At 40.4% G+C, this 16732-nt stretch overlaps 1 protein-coding gene across 3 annotated transcripts in view; it reads right to left on the bottom strand.

The window, feature by feature from the left end:
* Nucleotides 1-16732, bottom strand: part of csrnp3 (cysteine-serine-rich nuclear protein 3) — a 206221-nt gene that overhangs the window by 22815 nt on the left and 166674 nt on the right. For all 3 annotated transcript variants that reach the window (XM_080199192.1, XM_080199194.1, XM_080199193.1), the window contains one exon: nucleotides 9009-9181. In XM_080199192.1, coding sequence (XP_080055318.1) covers nucleotides 9009-9156 — 148 coding nt within the window. In that variant the 5' untranslated portion in view covers nucleotides 9157-9181. The remainder of the gene's footprint in view (nucleotides 1-9008; nucleotides 9182-16732) is intronic.

The following is a 16732-nucleotide window of genomic DNA, read 5'->3' on the forward strand; positions in this document are numbered from 1 at the left end:
CCCTGCCATAGGTTTCCAAGTGGCATGGGTAGGATTCAATGGGAAATCCCATTGACAGAGGCAGAATCAAAAGATCCCACTGCCGACCAATGGCAGGCTACCTCCCAGCACCGAGAAACATGCTGCAGGGGTGGGGCAGCACATTATATCAGGATGTTTTCCCTTGTGGGAGAGACAGTTTAAAAGCAAGTTCTCTCCCATTTAAGATAGCAACGAGGAGAGACGTTTTCTCTGAGGGTCGCAATTTGTGGAATTCCCTTCCCCAGAGAGCACTGGAGACAGAATTATTGGAATTTCACAATAACTCCATTGCAGTGTTAATGTAAGACTATTTATGACTAATAAATAAACTTTAAAACCTTTAACTTTTCATTGAACATTTTGCTGGCTGAATTAAGTAGATTCTTATTTGGCAGCAAAGACAAAATTTAGGGGGCAGAGAGGAATAGAGAAGCCACAATCAGATCAGCCATGATCTTACCAAATGGCGGGGCAGGCTAGAATGGCCTACTCCTGATTCATGTGTTTGTATATTTTTTTAAAATCATTCAGTCCAGACCTGAGGGGCAATGTTGAGCAGGCTCAAAGGACCGTGTGATCAGCTCATGCTTCTGATGTTTTTAGGAGAGCCGTAATTTAATTTAAAACACTGGACTCACTGTAAACTTTACGAGCTGTTTTACCACAAAACGTTGAAAAGTACATGCTAACCAGGCTCATTATTTACTTTGAGGTGAGAAGGCTCATGTTACTTGTTCAAACAATACTTGTGTCTTTTTACTTGGTAATGTGCCAATTGTACCTGAGTGACCTGCTGCCACGTCTGGGCAATGCTGATGGGAATCAGCTGTTAAAACATCAGAAAAATAGTTTGAAGAATATCTCTGAGTGCAGATTTCACTGCTTTTCCATAGAGATATTAAAAATTCGGTGGCGAGATTCTGGGTCCACCCGGGACATTTTCTCGAAGACAGAATGGGTGGACGGGAGGGCAGGCGGGCCGGAACAGTTTCCTGCCCACAAGCAGAGTGTAATCTTAGAAATCGTACAACCCCTACAGGCCCACTGAGTTTGCACCGACAACAATCCCACCCAAAGCCCTATCCCCACAACCCCTCATATTTACCCCACTGTTCCTCCAACCTACACATCCTGGGATACTATGGCCACGCTCAATTGCCCAATCAACCTAACCTGAACATCTCTGGACTGTGGGAGGAAACCGGAGCACCCGGCAGAAACCCACGTAGACATGCAGAGGATAGCCAATTGTTGGTGCTTAAAGACCAATTGAGGCCCACTCTCGGAGGCCAAGCTGAATTTTACCTAGAGGCATCAGGAACAGACCAACTACCTGGGGACAGCGTGCCTGCAGCAGACTGGGAAATTAGTGTTCCCGGCAGATTCTGGGTCCCTCTTCCTCCTGCCTGCCTGGCTTCATCTGCTCTGTAAACCCCACCTCCACAATAGTGGCCAGGTTGTAGGACATTTTTTGTTTAATATTTGGAAGAAGTTGGACAGCAGGTTCTCCCACTTTTGGATATTCTCTCTCTCTCGCTCTCTTATTTCTGTAAAGGCAGCCTGCTGCTGTGCAGTGCTGGAGAACCAATACTAAGCCTTGCCCAATTGGATGGCGAGCCCACTCTCTGCCTATCAATTGGTCAAATCAGGGAAAAATCATTGCCGGGTTCTCCACACGGTTTGGGGTTCAGACCCTGGTGTTGGGATCCCAAAGCCTGTGGCAATAAAGCCTGCCCATCTCTTGTCCATTAGTGTTTTACACTGCCAGTCAAAACTTGAAAATATTGTCAACCCACTTTCCCATAAACCACAAAAAAATCTTAAAAATCAAGTGACTGATACAAAAATTATGATTTGCTGATTTTCTTTCCCCAAACATAAACCAATATAAATTGACAGATATTTTATAATCTTCAGTAAGTGGCATAATTCATCTCTAACAGGTGATGGCTCTTTACAAAAGCTACATGAATACATTCGAAAATGCTTTGTAAGTAACTTTCCTTTTTTAAGCCTATCTACTGGGCATGATCGCAATCCCACCTGAGGTGGAGGGTTCAATGCCATATTCTCTTCTCTAAGGCCAATGAGCCTGCAGCATAAAGTAGTGGATACAGAACTCAGGCCTCTATACACAGCTACTGGATGTTGGACAGCGAGGGCAGAAAGTTTATCATCATATTAATGTACTAGTCTGCAACAGTCTGTTAGTTAGATCAGGGTACTGTCTTTTGCTTAAAAGTTTGTAATTGTTAATTTTTAGTGTCTTTGTGAGGAATTGTGTTTGCTACCATGTACTTATACATAAATGCTTTTATAAATAAGATATATGTGTTCATTAATTTTATAAGTATTTGAATTGACCTGTGTATGCACTGTTCATAAATAGATTTATAATTCTATTTACAACATTTTTAAGTATTTACACCACAGACGTGCCTGACAACAATCATCTCCAAACAACAAGAACCTAACCACTTCCCATTGACAGTGTCACTGAATCCCCCATTGTCAATGGGGTTACCACTGACTGGAAACAGGACCAGCCATATAAATATTGTGGCTACAAGAGCTAGTCGGGGGCTGGGAATTTTGTGGCAAGTAACAGACCTTCCTGATTCCCCAAAGCCTGTCCATCACCTAGAGACACAAGTCAGGAATGTGATGGAATACTCTCCTGTGGCCTACAAGTGTGCAGCTCCAACAATATTCAAGATGTTCAGCACTATACAGGACAAAGAAGCCTACTTGATGTGCATTCCATTCACCACCTTAAACATTAATTCCTTCCACCACTGATGCCACCCCACAGCAGTGTGTGCTATCTACAACAGGCACTGCTGCAACTCACCAAGCCTCCTTCAACAGTACCTTCCAAACCCATGACTTCTACCACCTCGAAAGACAGCAGATACATGGGAATGCCGTCACTCAAGTTCTCCTTGTCCCTCAAGATACACACCATCCTGAACTGGAATTATATTTTGGGTCAAAACTTCCTTCCTGACAGCACAATAGTCATACCTACAGCAGAAGGACTGCAGCTGTTCAAGTGGGCATTCACCAGCACCTTCTCAAAGGCAATTAGGGATGAGTAACAAATGCTAGCTTAGCTAGTGACACCCACATCTCATAAATGAATATAAAAATACTTGTGCTATTGATCAGTGTATTTGCATATCACACTGTCATTGTAAATGTAACTGTGTGATGCTCTGTTCCCAAATCACTTCCATTTTAAGGATATCCCATCGTTTGTGTACTATCCTATTTGCTTTAGTTTACTTCCAATATATACTTCCTTTTCATTTAAGCTGGTTTGAGTAAAGTATAATTATCATTGTTCTACCTCCTTTTCAATACAATTAAGTTATAGAGCGATAGAGGTTTACAGCCTGGGAATAGGCCCTTTAGCCCAACTTGTCCATGCTGCCCTTCTTTTCAAAAAAAAAACCCTAAGCTAACCCCAATTGCCCGCATTTGGCCCATACCCCTCTACACCCATCATGCCCATTGTAGCTATCTAAATGCTTTTTAAAAGACAAAATTGTACCCGCCTCTACTACTACCTCTGGCAGCTTGTTCGAGACACTCAGCACCCTCTGTGTGAAAAAATTGCCCCCTGGGCACTTCTGTATCTCTCCCCTCTCATCTTAAACCTACGCCTTCTAGTTTTAGATTCCCCTACCTTTGGGAAAAGATATTGACTATCTAGATGATCTGTGCTCCTCATTATTTTATAGACCTCTATAACGTCACCCCTCAGCCTTCTACGCTCCAGAGAAAAAAGTCCCAGTCTATGCAGCCTCTCCTTATAACTCAAACCATCAAGTCCCAGTAGCATCCTAGTAAATCTTTTCTGCACTCTTTCTAGTTTAATAATATCCTTTCTATAATAGGGTGACCAGAATTGCACACAGTATTCCAAGTGTGGCCTTACCAATGTCTTGTACAACTTCAACAAGATATTCCAACTCCTGTATTCAGTGTTCTGACCAATGAAACCAAGCATGCCGAATGCCTTCTTCACCACTCTGTCCATCTTTGACTCCAGTTTCAAGGAGCTTTGAACATGTACACCTAGATCTCTTTGTTCTCTAACTCTCCCCAATGCCCTATCATTAACTGAATAAGTCCTGTCCTGGTACAATCAAAATGCATCACCTCGTACTTGTCTAAATTAAACTCCATCTGCCATTCGTCAGCCCACTGGCCCAACTGATCATGATCGTGTTGCAATTGGAGATAACTTTCTTCACTGTCTACTATGTCACCAGTCTTAGTGTCGTCTGCAAACTTACTAACCATGCCTCCTATAGTCTCATCCAAATCATTAATATAAATGACAAATAACAATGGACCCTCACTGACCCCTGAGGCACGCCACTGGTCACAAGTCTCCAGTTTGAAAAGCAACTCTCTACAATCACTTTCTGGCTTCTATCAAGAAAGCAATTTTGTATCCATTTAAGTATCTCATCATGGATCCTGCGAGATCTTACCTTATGCAACAACCTACCATGCGTTACCTTGTGAAAGGTATTACTGATCACCAAGTTCAAATTCATCAAATTCCACAGTAGTTCACTGAATATTAACCCAGGAAATGTAAGACAGATTAAAACCTAGTCTAACTCCTGGGTGACTACAGAACTGACCCTGTCTCTACCCCAACATCCGAATTGTTCCCTGTGACCCCATGAATATCCCCAACCCAAGCGGACTATCCCCTCAGATCAACACTCTCCCTGAATCAACTACTCCCTCGCCGACTTGATCCAACAACTACCCTTCCAATTGACATGACTTTCACCCCCAACCACTCACCTGCTATCACACCCAGCTGATTCACCTTCCACCATATGCACAAATCAACTCACCCATCTGTCCCCTATTCACTTATTCATCCTACTTACCTCATCTACTTCATACCAGAAATAGAATCCCGACAGAGGAGAAGGGGATCATTTAGCCCATCGTGTCTTCACCGACAACAATCACACCCAGGCCCTATGCCTGTAACCCCACATATTTACCTTGCTAATCCAACTGACACTAAGGGACAGTTTAGCTTGGCCAATCAACCTAACCTGCACATTTTTGGACTGTGGGAGGAAACCAGGCAGAGGAAAGCCATGCAGACATGGGGAGGACATGCACACTCCACACTGACAGTCCCCCAAAGCCAGAATTGAACCTAAGTCCCTGGCGCTGTGAGACAGCACTGCTAACAACTGAGCCACTGTGAGGTATGTTAATGCTGAGGAAACTATTGTTCTTTTCCCATTTGTCCAATGTCAATAACAAATACCTCCAACCATGTACAGTTTTCATCTCCTTACTTGGGAAAGGATGTACTGGAGAGGGTGCACAGGAGATTAACTAGGTTGATTCAAAGTTGAGAGAGTTGGCTTATGAGGAGAGACTTAATAGACTGAGACTATACTCACTGGAATTTAGAAGACTAAGGGGGGGAGGGGGGTTCTTATAGAAATCTAAAATTATGAAGGGAATAGATAAGATAGAAGCAGAGAGGTTGTTTCCACTGGCAGGTGAAACTAGAACTAGGTGGCAAAACCTCAAAATAAGGGGGAGCAGATTTCGGACTTAGTTGAGGAGGAACTTCTTCATCCAAAGGTTGTGAATCTGTGGAATTCCCTGCCCAGTAAAGTAGCTGAGGCTACCTCATTAAATGTTTTTAAGGCAAAGATGGATAGATTAAGGGTAAAGAAATTGAAAGTTCTGATGAGTGGGCGGGTAGGTGGAGCTGAGTCCATGAAAAGTTCAGCCATGATCTTACTGAATAGCGAGCGGGCTCAAGGGACCAGATGGCCTACTCCTGCTCCTAGTTGTTATGTCTCCCTATGCCCAGAGAGGGTAGGTATAGGAATAATGTAGAATACAACATACTTTACACATTATATTTTAGCCTCCGCATTGATGACCATCTGCCCATGTGTATCAGTGATAATGTTTTTGCTTTCCAATACAGCTAACTTTGTGGCCATTCTCAAGCTCACTCATGGACTGTCCTGTGCCATGAATTAGCTGATAACTTGCGCCATTTAGCAACTGACGAAGGGTGCGTAATGTGATGACAATGACTGCAAGAAAAAAATATCATCCTTAACTTGTGGCTTCTTCTGCCTTTGCATAGACAAGCCTCAGAATACTTTTTAAAACTGATTTGCATTTTTAAACATGGCAAATATGGTGTTTTCATTGTTTAATTAAATGTATATATAATCATTTTAATGCAATAAGTTAGTATAGTGCAAAGCTCTTCCACAAACATAAATTCCTGGGCCTGGAGACATAGTTTTCAGGCACCACCAGCAGGGGCAAGAGGGAGATTCAGTCCCATCAGAAATTTTAGCACGCCAAGGGGTGATCATAACAGTTCACATTTTGCGGTATAAATAATAGTTATCAGCATTTATCGTTATTATGGAGTAAGTCAGATAGCAACTTGCGAGGCCTGCTGATCCAATTAAGTGGGGAAACTATGTTCAAGTTGCCTTATTAGTATATCAAATTTATGTTGCAGAGGCAGGCCATTCAGTCCAACAGATCCACACATACCAGTCGCCTCCCACTCTTTTTTGTCTAACCCTATCAACATTTTGTTATTCCTTTTCTCCCTTATTTATTTATCTAGCTTCTTCTTAGGTCCATCTAGGGGATTTTCATGGTAGCTTCATTGCAGTGTTACTGTAAGCCTGCTTGTGACAATAATAAATAAACTTTAAACTATGCTCGGCATTTCTTTACACAAAAGGACATAAGTTCACTAGATATTGGAGCAGAATTAGGCCATTTAGCCCATCAAGTCTGCTCTGCCATTCAATCATGGCTGGTATGCTCCTCATTCAATTTCCCCACCTTCTCTCCATAACCCTTCAAACCATTGCCAATTAAAAATCTGTCTAACTCATCCTTAAATTTATTCAGTGACCTACTACCCAGCGCACTTTGGGGAAGTGAATTCCACAGATTCACAACGCTTTGGGAGAAGTAGTTTCTCCTCAATTCTGGTTTACATTTGCTACCCCTTATTCTAAGATGATGATCTCTTGTCCTAGAATGCCCCACAAGAAGAAGCATCCACTTCACATCTACTTTATCCATAGCTTTTCTCATCTCGTATACCTCAATTTGATCTCCCATCATTCTTCTAAATTCCAGAGAGTTTGGACCTAAACTGTTCAATCTCTCTTCATACGACTAAACCCTCATCTCTAGAATCAATCCAGTGAACCTCTTCTGGATTGCCTGCAATGCCATTACATCTTTCCTCAAATAAGGGGACCAAAACTGTGCACAATACTCTAAGTATGGTCTCATCAATTTCTTGTATAGTTGCAACAAAACTTCCTCACCTTTATATTCTATTCCATTAGCTATAAATGCCAACATTCCATTTACTTTCTTTATTATCTGCTGTACCTGCATGCTACCTTTTCTGTGACTTATGAACAAGGATGTCCAGATCCCTCTGCATCGGAGCACCCTGAAGCCTCTGCCCATTTAGATACTAAGTCACCTTCCCATTTTTCTGACCAAAAGGCATGACCTCGCACTTGTCTATATTAAATTCCATCAGCCATTTTTTGGCATGAATTTGCAGTGTCTGCCTACCCAATATCCATTAAACATGCCAGTTAAGGTCAGAGTTTGTCTATTCAAGTGGAAATAAATTTTCAACTGAGATCAGTCTTAATTTCTACCAAATAACAACTGTGACACAAATAAATTATTATGCGGTCTCATTACATGTTAATTGCTGTTGGAAATATATATTTGAAAAAAAATTTTGTCTCATTATCCCATCTTTCCTTCCCAAGCATTAATTTGCTTCCATGTAGCCAATGTGGCATTGAATTAAATATTCTAATTTAAGTTTTGAGCATCTCAGTAAGGATTCTTCATTCTAATTGGGCGAAGTGATACACCACACACCTCTGTTCACACGTCTCTCAGAGCATCAAGCAGAAGGTGCTGAGCTGTTTTGGCTTTCTAATTAACACTGGATTTAGTATTAAAGCCAATGGAAGTGCAAGGAATGGCTAGCGTCATTTGTTTACTGTTGAGCACAAAGTCTGGGCCTATGGCTCAGGACATGGACAAAACAGAGGAGGCCACAGCCTTGCAAAGATTATGGTTGGCCTTCTAATGAATTTTTTTTAGGATTGATAGGTTTGTTCCAATACATACACCCACATTCCCCCTCCATCACCACCCTTAGACTTCCTTTTACATCTCCCCTCCTTCAACACACACACACACACACAAATATTCCCTCCTACACACCCACTCATTCACTATCAGCAGCAAACGAAGGGGAGGAATGTTCTGAGAACAGCGGAGCTGCCCCTTGTAGAATCTTTTATTCCAACTTACCCATCCAATAGGTATGTTGAAAACTGGCTCTGGGAGCAGATAGAGGGGCTTTGCGGGATACGTTCAGCCCATGGGCTACTGTTGAAAGAGCCTGGTCTATACTGTACAGAACCAACAATTTAGAATCGTATAACTTAAGGTACCAAAAGAAGCCACTGATTCCATTTGTGCCTTTGCCAGCTTATGAAAAATCTATCTACTTAGTCCCAATCACATCACTGCTCTCAATTCATGAGATTATGTCAGAAAGTCAGCTGCAGCAAACGACTCCAGCAAGAGCTAAGGTGTGATCGTCTGCAAAGGTGCCCTCGTGGCTTAAGTACCCACAGGTCATTAACTATGAACATCATATCTGATCCAGCACGAGCCTTCCATTAACTTTCCTGAAACCACTAGGGGAGCATCTTGTAGGAATAATAGACTGAACCATCCCTTCCCTGGCAGGAAACAAGCAGAGAGCAAGGGGACAGCAAAAATGAGGCTAATCACTTATTCCCTCGGATTCTTTGCTGCTGCATCGCAACTTTGCAGATGTAATTTCGATTAAATCCTCATCATAACATCGAACATTTAAAAAATACACTTACGGGTAAAGTGGCTGGAAGTAGATGGATTCACGCTGTCACCGCTCTCTGCACTCTCACTTTCGGAGATCTCATCATCTGACTCCCTGATAGAGGAACATGGTGAGGCTCCTTCAACATCTTCAAACTTTCTCTTCAAAATCCCACTCATGGTGTTCTCAAATTATTAACAGCAACTGTAACAAAATGTATATCAAGTTGAATAATGTTTTATATAAAAAAAACACACTGAACTCAGCGCTGGTAATAACTAGAACACAGGAAGTTCTAGTCATTATTGAAGAACAACTGAAGTGACCTCATACATTTCTCAATTACAGGGCAAATTAACAAGTTTATCTTCAAAGTTAATGATGTGCTCTCGGGCCATCAATTTTTCAGAAATGTAGCTGGAGCTAGAGTTTGTTAATGTAAGTTTGGGCACATGTTGCACGTTAACCTTTATTCTGGTTTCAGATTCCATAATTAGGGAAAACAGCAGGTTAAATGCAGAGGTCAGCAGTATGAGTGCGCCAACTGTGTTCCACTGTTTTCACTCCCTGTGCAAAAAGTTAAAGCTCTTAAAGATGATTAGCGCAATAAGCAATTATTTCTACAAAAGTCACCTTGTGCTCCAAGGAGAAATGTGTATATCTGTGAGGCCTTGCCATTGTTTATTCCAGAAAGTCCCGATTTTTCTCTTGTTGGTTTCACACCAGCACATACAAAAGCAAAATATTGAGTTTGCTATTTTTATAATCACAAAAGCACATATTTGCTTGAATCAATAATAAAATGATTTTAATTCTCAGACAATTAAGTTTACGATTGGATGTATATTTGGATAAGGAGTTGATTTGTGTTCCATACTATATTTACAAGGGTTGCACTTTAAAAAAAACACCAAGTTGTACCATTAATTAAACAATTACGTCTGCTGCTATTGACTTGGTTTCAAGAAACCTTCCACATATTGCTTACTAAGCAACAAAAGCCATTCCTGAACTAAGCTGTTTAAAAGTGCTGGTGTGTTCATAAATCCCAAAATAACAGGAGGTTGTTCTATGCTTTTCTTGAAGCTAAACATTTTCACTAAATATTTTCTTCGAGCTTCTGGATGTCATTTACACTCTTCAAAATTGAAGTTTTTGATTACACAAATCTACGTTCCTAAAATACACAGCAATTTCATAAAATAACTCACACGGACTAACACCTGGTATTCAAATAATAACCTTTGGAATTACAATAATAAAGGAAGTAATTGAACCAACCATGCTTGGTTCCAGTTGATTACTCCACATTGGAACTATGTACTCTAATAATTTTACTCAATTCTTTCTCACCTTTAATTTTTTTTTAAGTACTGCATTCAACTGGTTCTTCTTCAATGTTGAGACAGAATGGTACAGACCAGCATATCATGGATAACAGATGTAGCTCCTTGGGTTTCACGGAGATGTACTGTTTGAAGAGTAAGGGTGGCTTGTCTGAGAGACACCATTTAACCAAAGAAGCTTTGAAGAACAGTCAAACACCACTGCCTGTGACAATGTTACTACCTTTGTCAGCAACTGAATTTAACCTGAATTTGAGCACCTCAGGGACTTTTCAACCATCCTCTGGAAGTCAATGGTTTGCTGGGTAGCTATAAGATTGTTGAAGCTTTGCTCTTTCCATGGACTAGAACAATCTGTGCCAGGTGCGGTAAGGTCAGAAAATCACCTTCAATATTTGTAGGCAACTTATACTTTAAAACAGTTTAAAAAGAACTTGCTTCACAGGTATACATGACAATCTAAGTAGACGACATTAAGTTCTTCTGAAAACAGTCTTAATTGATTCTTAGCGCCCGAGGATTTTCATTTCTTCTTCTTTCCCTGCTTAGTGCCAGTCTTCCAGCCTCATGTTAACTCTTCATGAATTTTGTGTTTTCAATGTGAACATGAGTTTCCATCTGCTGTGTACTACGGTGAACCATTCAGACTTTCAGCCTGTAGTTATTCTTTCTCTTCTGGACCCTGCAGACCAACTTTGTCTGAGTTTTCAGAGTTATCTAAGAAACCCTTCCCATCTTAGAAATTCTTCCCTCCCCACTCAAAGCCAACTTCTATGGCAATGTGAATTACATGAGCAATGTATCAGTATCGTATCCAGCTGGAAATACTGATTAATCATCATTGAGAGTCCAATTCTCCTTTGCCTTCAAACTAAATGCACAGTTTGAAGCACAACTGTTTACAAGCCAACATGCCCAGCACTTCCCTGTCCATCGTCGGGACAGAATGTTGCCGTTGTCTTAAAATGTGAACATTTAGCACCTTCTTTCCAGTAAAACAGTGTAGGCCCTATTTTATCTCAAACAATCAAACCACTCAGGCAGACTTTGGAATAGGTCATATGATCTTCATTTTACTTAAAGGCACAGTCCCAAAACACACGAATCTTATACACCTCACAACCGTAATAATTATAGCTCGAGCTGCACTCATTCAGACAAGTGGAGCGTATTCCCAACTTGTTCTTTGTGGATGCTGGAAATGGGCTTGGGGGAGTAAAGAACTGTGTTACTTACTACAGAATTTCCAGCCTGTGACCTGCCTCTGAAGTCACACTATTTATACAGCGGTCCACTTCAGGTTCTGTTTAATGTTAACCCCCCAGGATGTTAATGGTGGATGATTCAGTGATGGTAATGCCATTGAATGTTAATTTGGGTAGTCACAAAGTCATCAGCAGGATGTGGTTGAATAAGATTCTGCTCCTCTGCTGATGGCCCACAGCACTTCATGACTACTCACTTTGGGCTGCTGGATCTGTTCTGTGTCGATTCCATTTTGCACAGATGACTGTTCCACAATATGATGAAGGGCATGAAGATGGGGCTTTGTCTCCACAGTGATGGAGTAATGATCATTTCTACCAATATCATCATGGACAGATGCATACAGATTTATTGCTAAGGGCAAATTCAACAGGTTTGCCCCTTGTGTTGGTTTGCTCCCTACCTGTTGCAGGCCCAGTCTGGCAGATACTTCCTTCAGGACTCAGCCAGATCTGTCAGTAATGGTGTTGTAGGGCCATTAGTACATCCTGTGCCCTTGCTCTTTCTCAGCCTGATTGCTCCACTATTGTGACATTGGATCCTTCTCCAGCAGCACACCAATCACAAGCATGGCATTCTTTCAGTGTCACAGCCTGCAGAAAAGCCCATCAGACTGCCAGAGATCCAGCACTGTCCGATTGCACCCAAAGGATGTAATTTTCAAGTCACAAATGGGCAGAAATATGATGGAACAGCCAGTTCACTTGTTTGCTGGTGCCACTGTAAAGACCTGAACCAAACTGAAACCCAGGCCTCCTTCATATATTGCAGCTTGTGGATACTGGGAGAACAGGAAACAGATTGCTTTTATACTGAGGCAGTCAAGAGGTCAGGTTACATTGGGAGGAGTCAGTAATCCTGAATGGGTTGCATCAGGCTGGATATTTTGTGAAGGTCCAGGAGGAGCAGAAACATTCCACAGTGAAAAGACTCAAAATGAGCTGTGGTCAGTACAGACTCAATGGGCTGAATGGCCTCCTTCAGTACTGTAGAGATTCTATGACTCCTTGACCCAGAACAGCTAGAAACATCTATTTCTAAGGAGCCAACCCAACAGTTCCTTTTAACTATACAAGCTAACATTAGCAACCTGTCAAAAAATAAAAGTCTACAGCACTGAGAGCTCTGTTCATTAATATCTTCTCCAAAAACACAAGTTATATTTTACTGATGAGTAATTATCAAGTCTTTAGCTATGCATTGTTTAATAGGTATCCTTCTAGTAGATTGTAGATTGAATTTTGGTAATAAGATGAACCATGATAAATGCATTTGTTTTAGATCCCAATGATGCATTTTGGAAATTTAATAATATGTATCTTTACTTAAGGTTTTAGAACACTGGGAACACGGGAGATAAACCATTCAGATATACACACATCTCTGAATCTATTACTGTAATTATGTTGCAAGCATGATTATTCTTACTTGTTGTATGTTTCTGAATTTATTGCAAGTTACAATCTGTAAATCATTTGACTTTCAAATTGTACTCCCGGTACCAAATAATAAAAGATTTTATGAGTTTTACAGTAGTTTGCAACTGCACTTGTTTAGATATTCATAATTTAGTTATGAGAATGTTGACAGGGTTCCTATCAATGATTGTTCATTACGACAACCAGCAATCACAACATTACACAATTATCGTACAGATAGAACATAGAACATAACAGCACAGTACAGGCCCTTCGGCCCTCGATGTTGCACCAACCAGTGGAACCAATCTAATGACCCTCTAACCTAAACTATTCCAATGTTATCCATATGCCTATCCACTGACCATTTGAACGCCCTTAAAGTTGGCGAGCCCACAACCGCTGCAGGCAAGGCATTCCACGACCTTACCTCTGACATCCGTCCAATAATTACCACCCCTCAATTTAAAGCCATGTCCCCTTGTGTTAGCCATCACCATCTGAGGTAAAAGGCTCTCACTGTCCACCCTATCCAATCCAAAAGATATATCGATATATCCAAAAGATATATCAAAGGAATCACCCATGAAGGGTGGGGGTTATGAAAATGCATTATGATACTGGGCGTTACAAAGATTACATACAGGAAGCAGCAGCAATACAATTGCGTTCAACAGGTCACATGGCAACCACATTATCTTATCGCACCATTCACTGATGGAAAACAGAAATGTTGATTATGTTCAACAATATTCAGATTTACATTTCAAAACAATTAATTGAGATTATAATACTTCAAAAATATCACAGCCTCTAGAATATGATTTTTTGATCAAGCTATTCTCTAGAGTATTTCTTAAACATAAAACATTGGACTGGGTACATTATCACGTACCTTGGACGTACATTAGTTTCAGAATTAAGTAATTACATTTCTTGTGATCATTACAACATACACTTTTGAACTCATGACTATATATTTTCTAAAAGTTAGGTTTTTGAAAAATGTCAACATCTTTGGGGTTCCTCTCATTGAATTGTCTTGTATACAAGTTTTTGTTTTGAAGAGTTTGTATACATGATGTTAAATTATAAAAATGACACTTAACACATGACAACAAAAAATGACATCTGTCCCAAGCTGTTAGCCCTGGTCACTTTAAATGACTAATTTTTTTTATTGTGATTATTGGCAGTAGTCACCATTATGACGTTTTGACCACAAGTAATTTATCAATTCAATTCTTCTTCAAGACGGCATTTGTAAGGGAGTGCTTACACAAGATAAAATGCCACAACACAAGGCAGAGTAGATAATTGTTGTGCAGTCTTTTCCATTTGGACTGACTGTTCCCAAAACAACGTATATGTTGGCGTTGGTGGTGGCAGCCTCACTACCATTACTGTCGTCTCATCTGATTTACAACAGAATACAATTGGCCAGACTAGACCAATTGCTTTAAAAAATATGGATTTTGAACAGTACCACCAGAGGGATAAGAGGACGCTTATTTTTTAAAGTCATGCAATTGCTTTAAAATGGAATCATTAAGATGAATGAATCCTTTGGGTCTGCTTTATAATCACCAAGTTATTCCCACGATGAATGGCAATTAGTTGTGATCTTGATCACTGTAATTCAAGCAGAAAACTGCAAGGAACATTTAAAATTCTACAAGCTACATGATTGTTGGTGTATGCAAAAACTATATTTTACACAGCAAATCCTATTAGTTATAAAGTATGTAAAATAGTTGTTTTAACACTCCTTATGCAGCAGTTGGACTGTCACTGATTTTGCTTCATGTTTCGGAGGTCAGGTACAAAAATAACTTTTTCCCATCTCAGATCACTTAATTTGGGGGTTATAATTACCACATTTTAAAACACAACTTCAGAAGCATGATAAAGATCTCACTTTCCAAATTAGAGGTTAGGTGTCATGTTATGAACTTTTGAATAAAGAATTTAAAAAATAAATTCTAAATGAGATGGGCTGCATGGTGGCACAGTGGTTAGCACTGCTGCCGCACAGCTCCAGGGACCTGGGTTTGATTCCCGGCTTGGGTCACTGCCTGTATGGAATTTGTACATTCTCCTCCGTGTCCCTCTGGGTTTCCTCCGGGTGCTCTGGTTTCTTCCCGCATTCCAAAGATGTGCAGGTTAGGTTGATTGGCCGTGATAAATTTCCTCTTAGTGTCCCAGGTTAGAGGGATTAGCAGAGTAATATGTGGGGATACCGGGATAGAGTCTGGGTAGGATTGTTGTCAATGCAGGCTCAATGGGCTAAATGGCCTCCTTCTGCACTGTAGGAATTCTATGATTCTAAGTGGAGTTCAATTCTCAAATACCTGAGAATAGAATCATTACAGGCCTTTCCATGAAATATTCCTTCAATGGCTAAACTTCTCAGTTTTCAGTATTTATTGTAAAACACTCAAAGGCAAATCTTTAGAAAAACAGGTAACTCGTCAGACTGAATTACATGGAAAACATTGTCAAGCTAACTTGTTTGAAGTATCTTTCATAATGGAGTAAACAAAATTGGAACGAGCATTTGCTATCTGAACAATATAATGGATACTGCAGATGAGTGATCAACATTCACTATGCATCACATCTGTGGCAAAATGCGAGCTCATCAGTCTGCAGATAATGAAAAAAGCGGGGATACATACAGTAAGTGAAAATAACACAGACAGTGACTCATGGCATTTCTCTCTGGGTTTAGATGTTAAAATACAGCAAGAACAGAGTCTGTCGAATGAAAACATTTGAAGGTATTGTGAAAAACTTACATGAAATGTGCAGTATCATTTTTCTAACACCTAATACATACTAATTGTCTGCTTTCTACTACACTTCTGCTACAGAATTGCTACAAGCTAATTACTGTCAAAATGTTTTAATGCCAGCATAATCTTGGTTACACCTAAATACATTTAAATTGCACTCCATGAAGTCCTACTTCTTTCAATAATACTGCAGAACAGTTACTACAGGTAGAAAATAGCACCTGTACTTCCAGTGGTTGGTTGTTCAATACCATCTTTTGCTTTACCAGATAATGAGCAAACTCATTTTAAAGAGATGTATCTTGTGTAACATACATTAATTTAGCAGTACCCGTGTCTCTTCAGATCTGAAACAGTTGTGCTTGCCAGTGCTGCGAGAGAAATACTAGCACCATATGCTTTCATTGTTTGATGACAACAGCACACTCTACAAAGGCTCATTAGCTTCTGCTGGCTGAATAGTTCCAGTCTGACTCAGACCCCCTGTGCATTCATATGGGAGGGATATCTGAAGCGTTCAGACATGCCAGTGTTTTACTGTCTGGGGAAATTTTTTTAAGTCAGCTGAGATATGGCCCCATGCCAGCCTGACTTCAGTTATTATTGCATCTGAATGCTTTTTACAATGTATATGAACCTTGGAACCACTCACTGGTAGACAGCCTGATGCTTGTTTATGAAAGTGGGGGTGTATAAGAGAAGAGGACCATCATCTTACTTTGCTTTTGAGAGAGAAAACTTGGTTATCCGGTTTCATATTTACGTCATTTTATTTTATTTCTACTATATTTGCTGGATGATAATGTGGGCCGATAACCATGGCACCAATTATCCCTGTTAAACAGCTCAGGAATCAGCTGTTAAGAATAGATTGCCAAATGGTTTGCTGGAGATGTTTCACAGAAGACAAACAAAAATAGGAGTTCAGTG

This window comes from Carcharhinus amblyrhynchos, chromosome 11, assembly GCF_965287045.1.
Source record: "Carcharhinus amblyrhynchos chromosome 11, sCarAmb.v2.hapA, whole genome shotgun sequence".
NCBI lineage: Eukaryota > Metazoa > Chordata > Chondrichthyes > Carcharhiniformes > Carcharhinidae > Carcharhinus > Carcharhinus amblyrhynchos.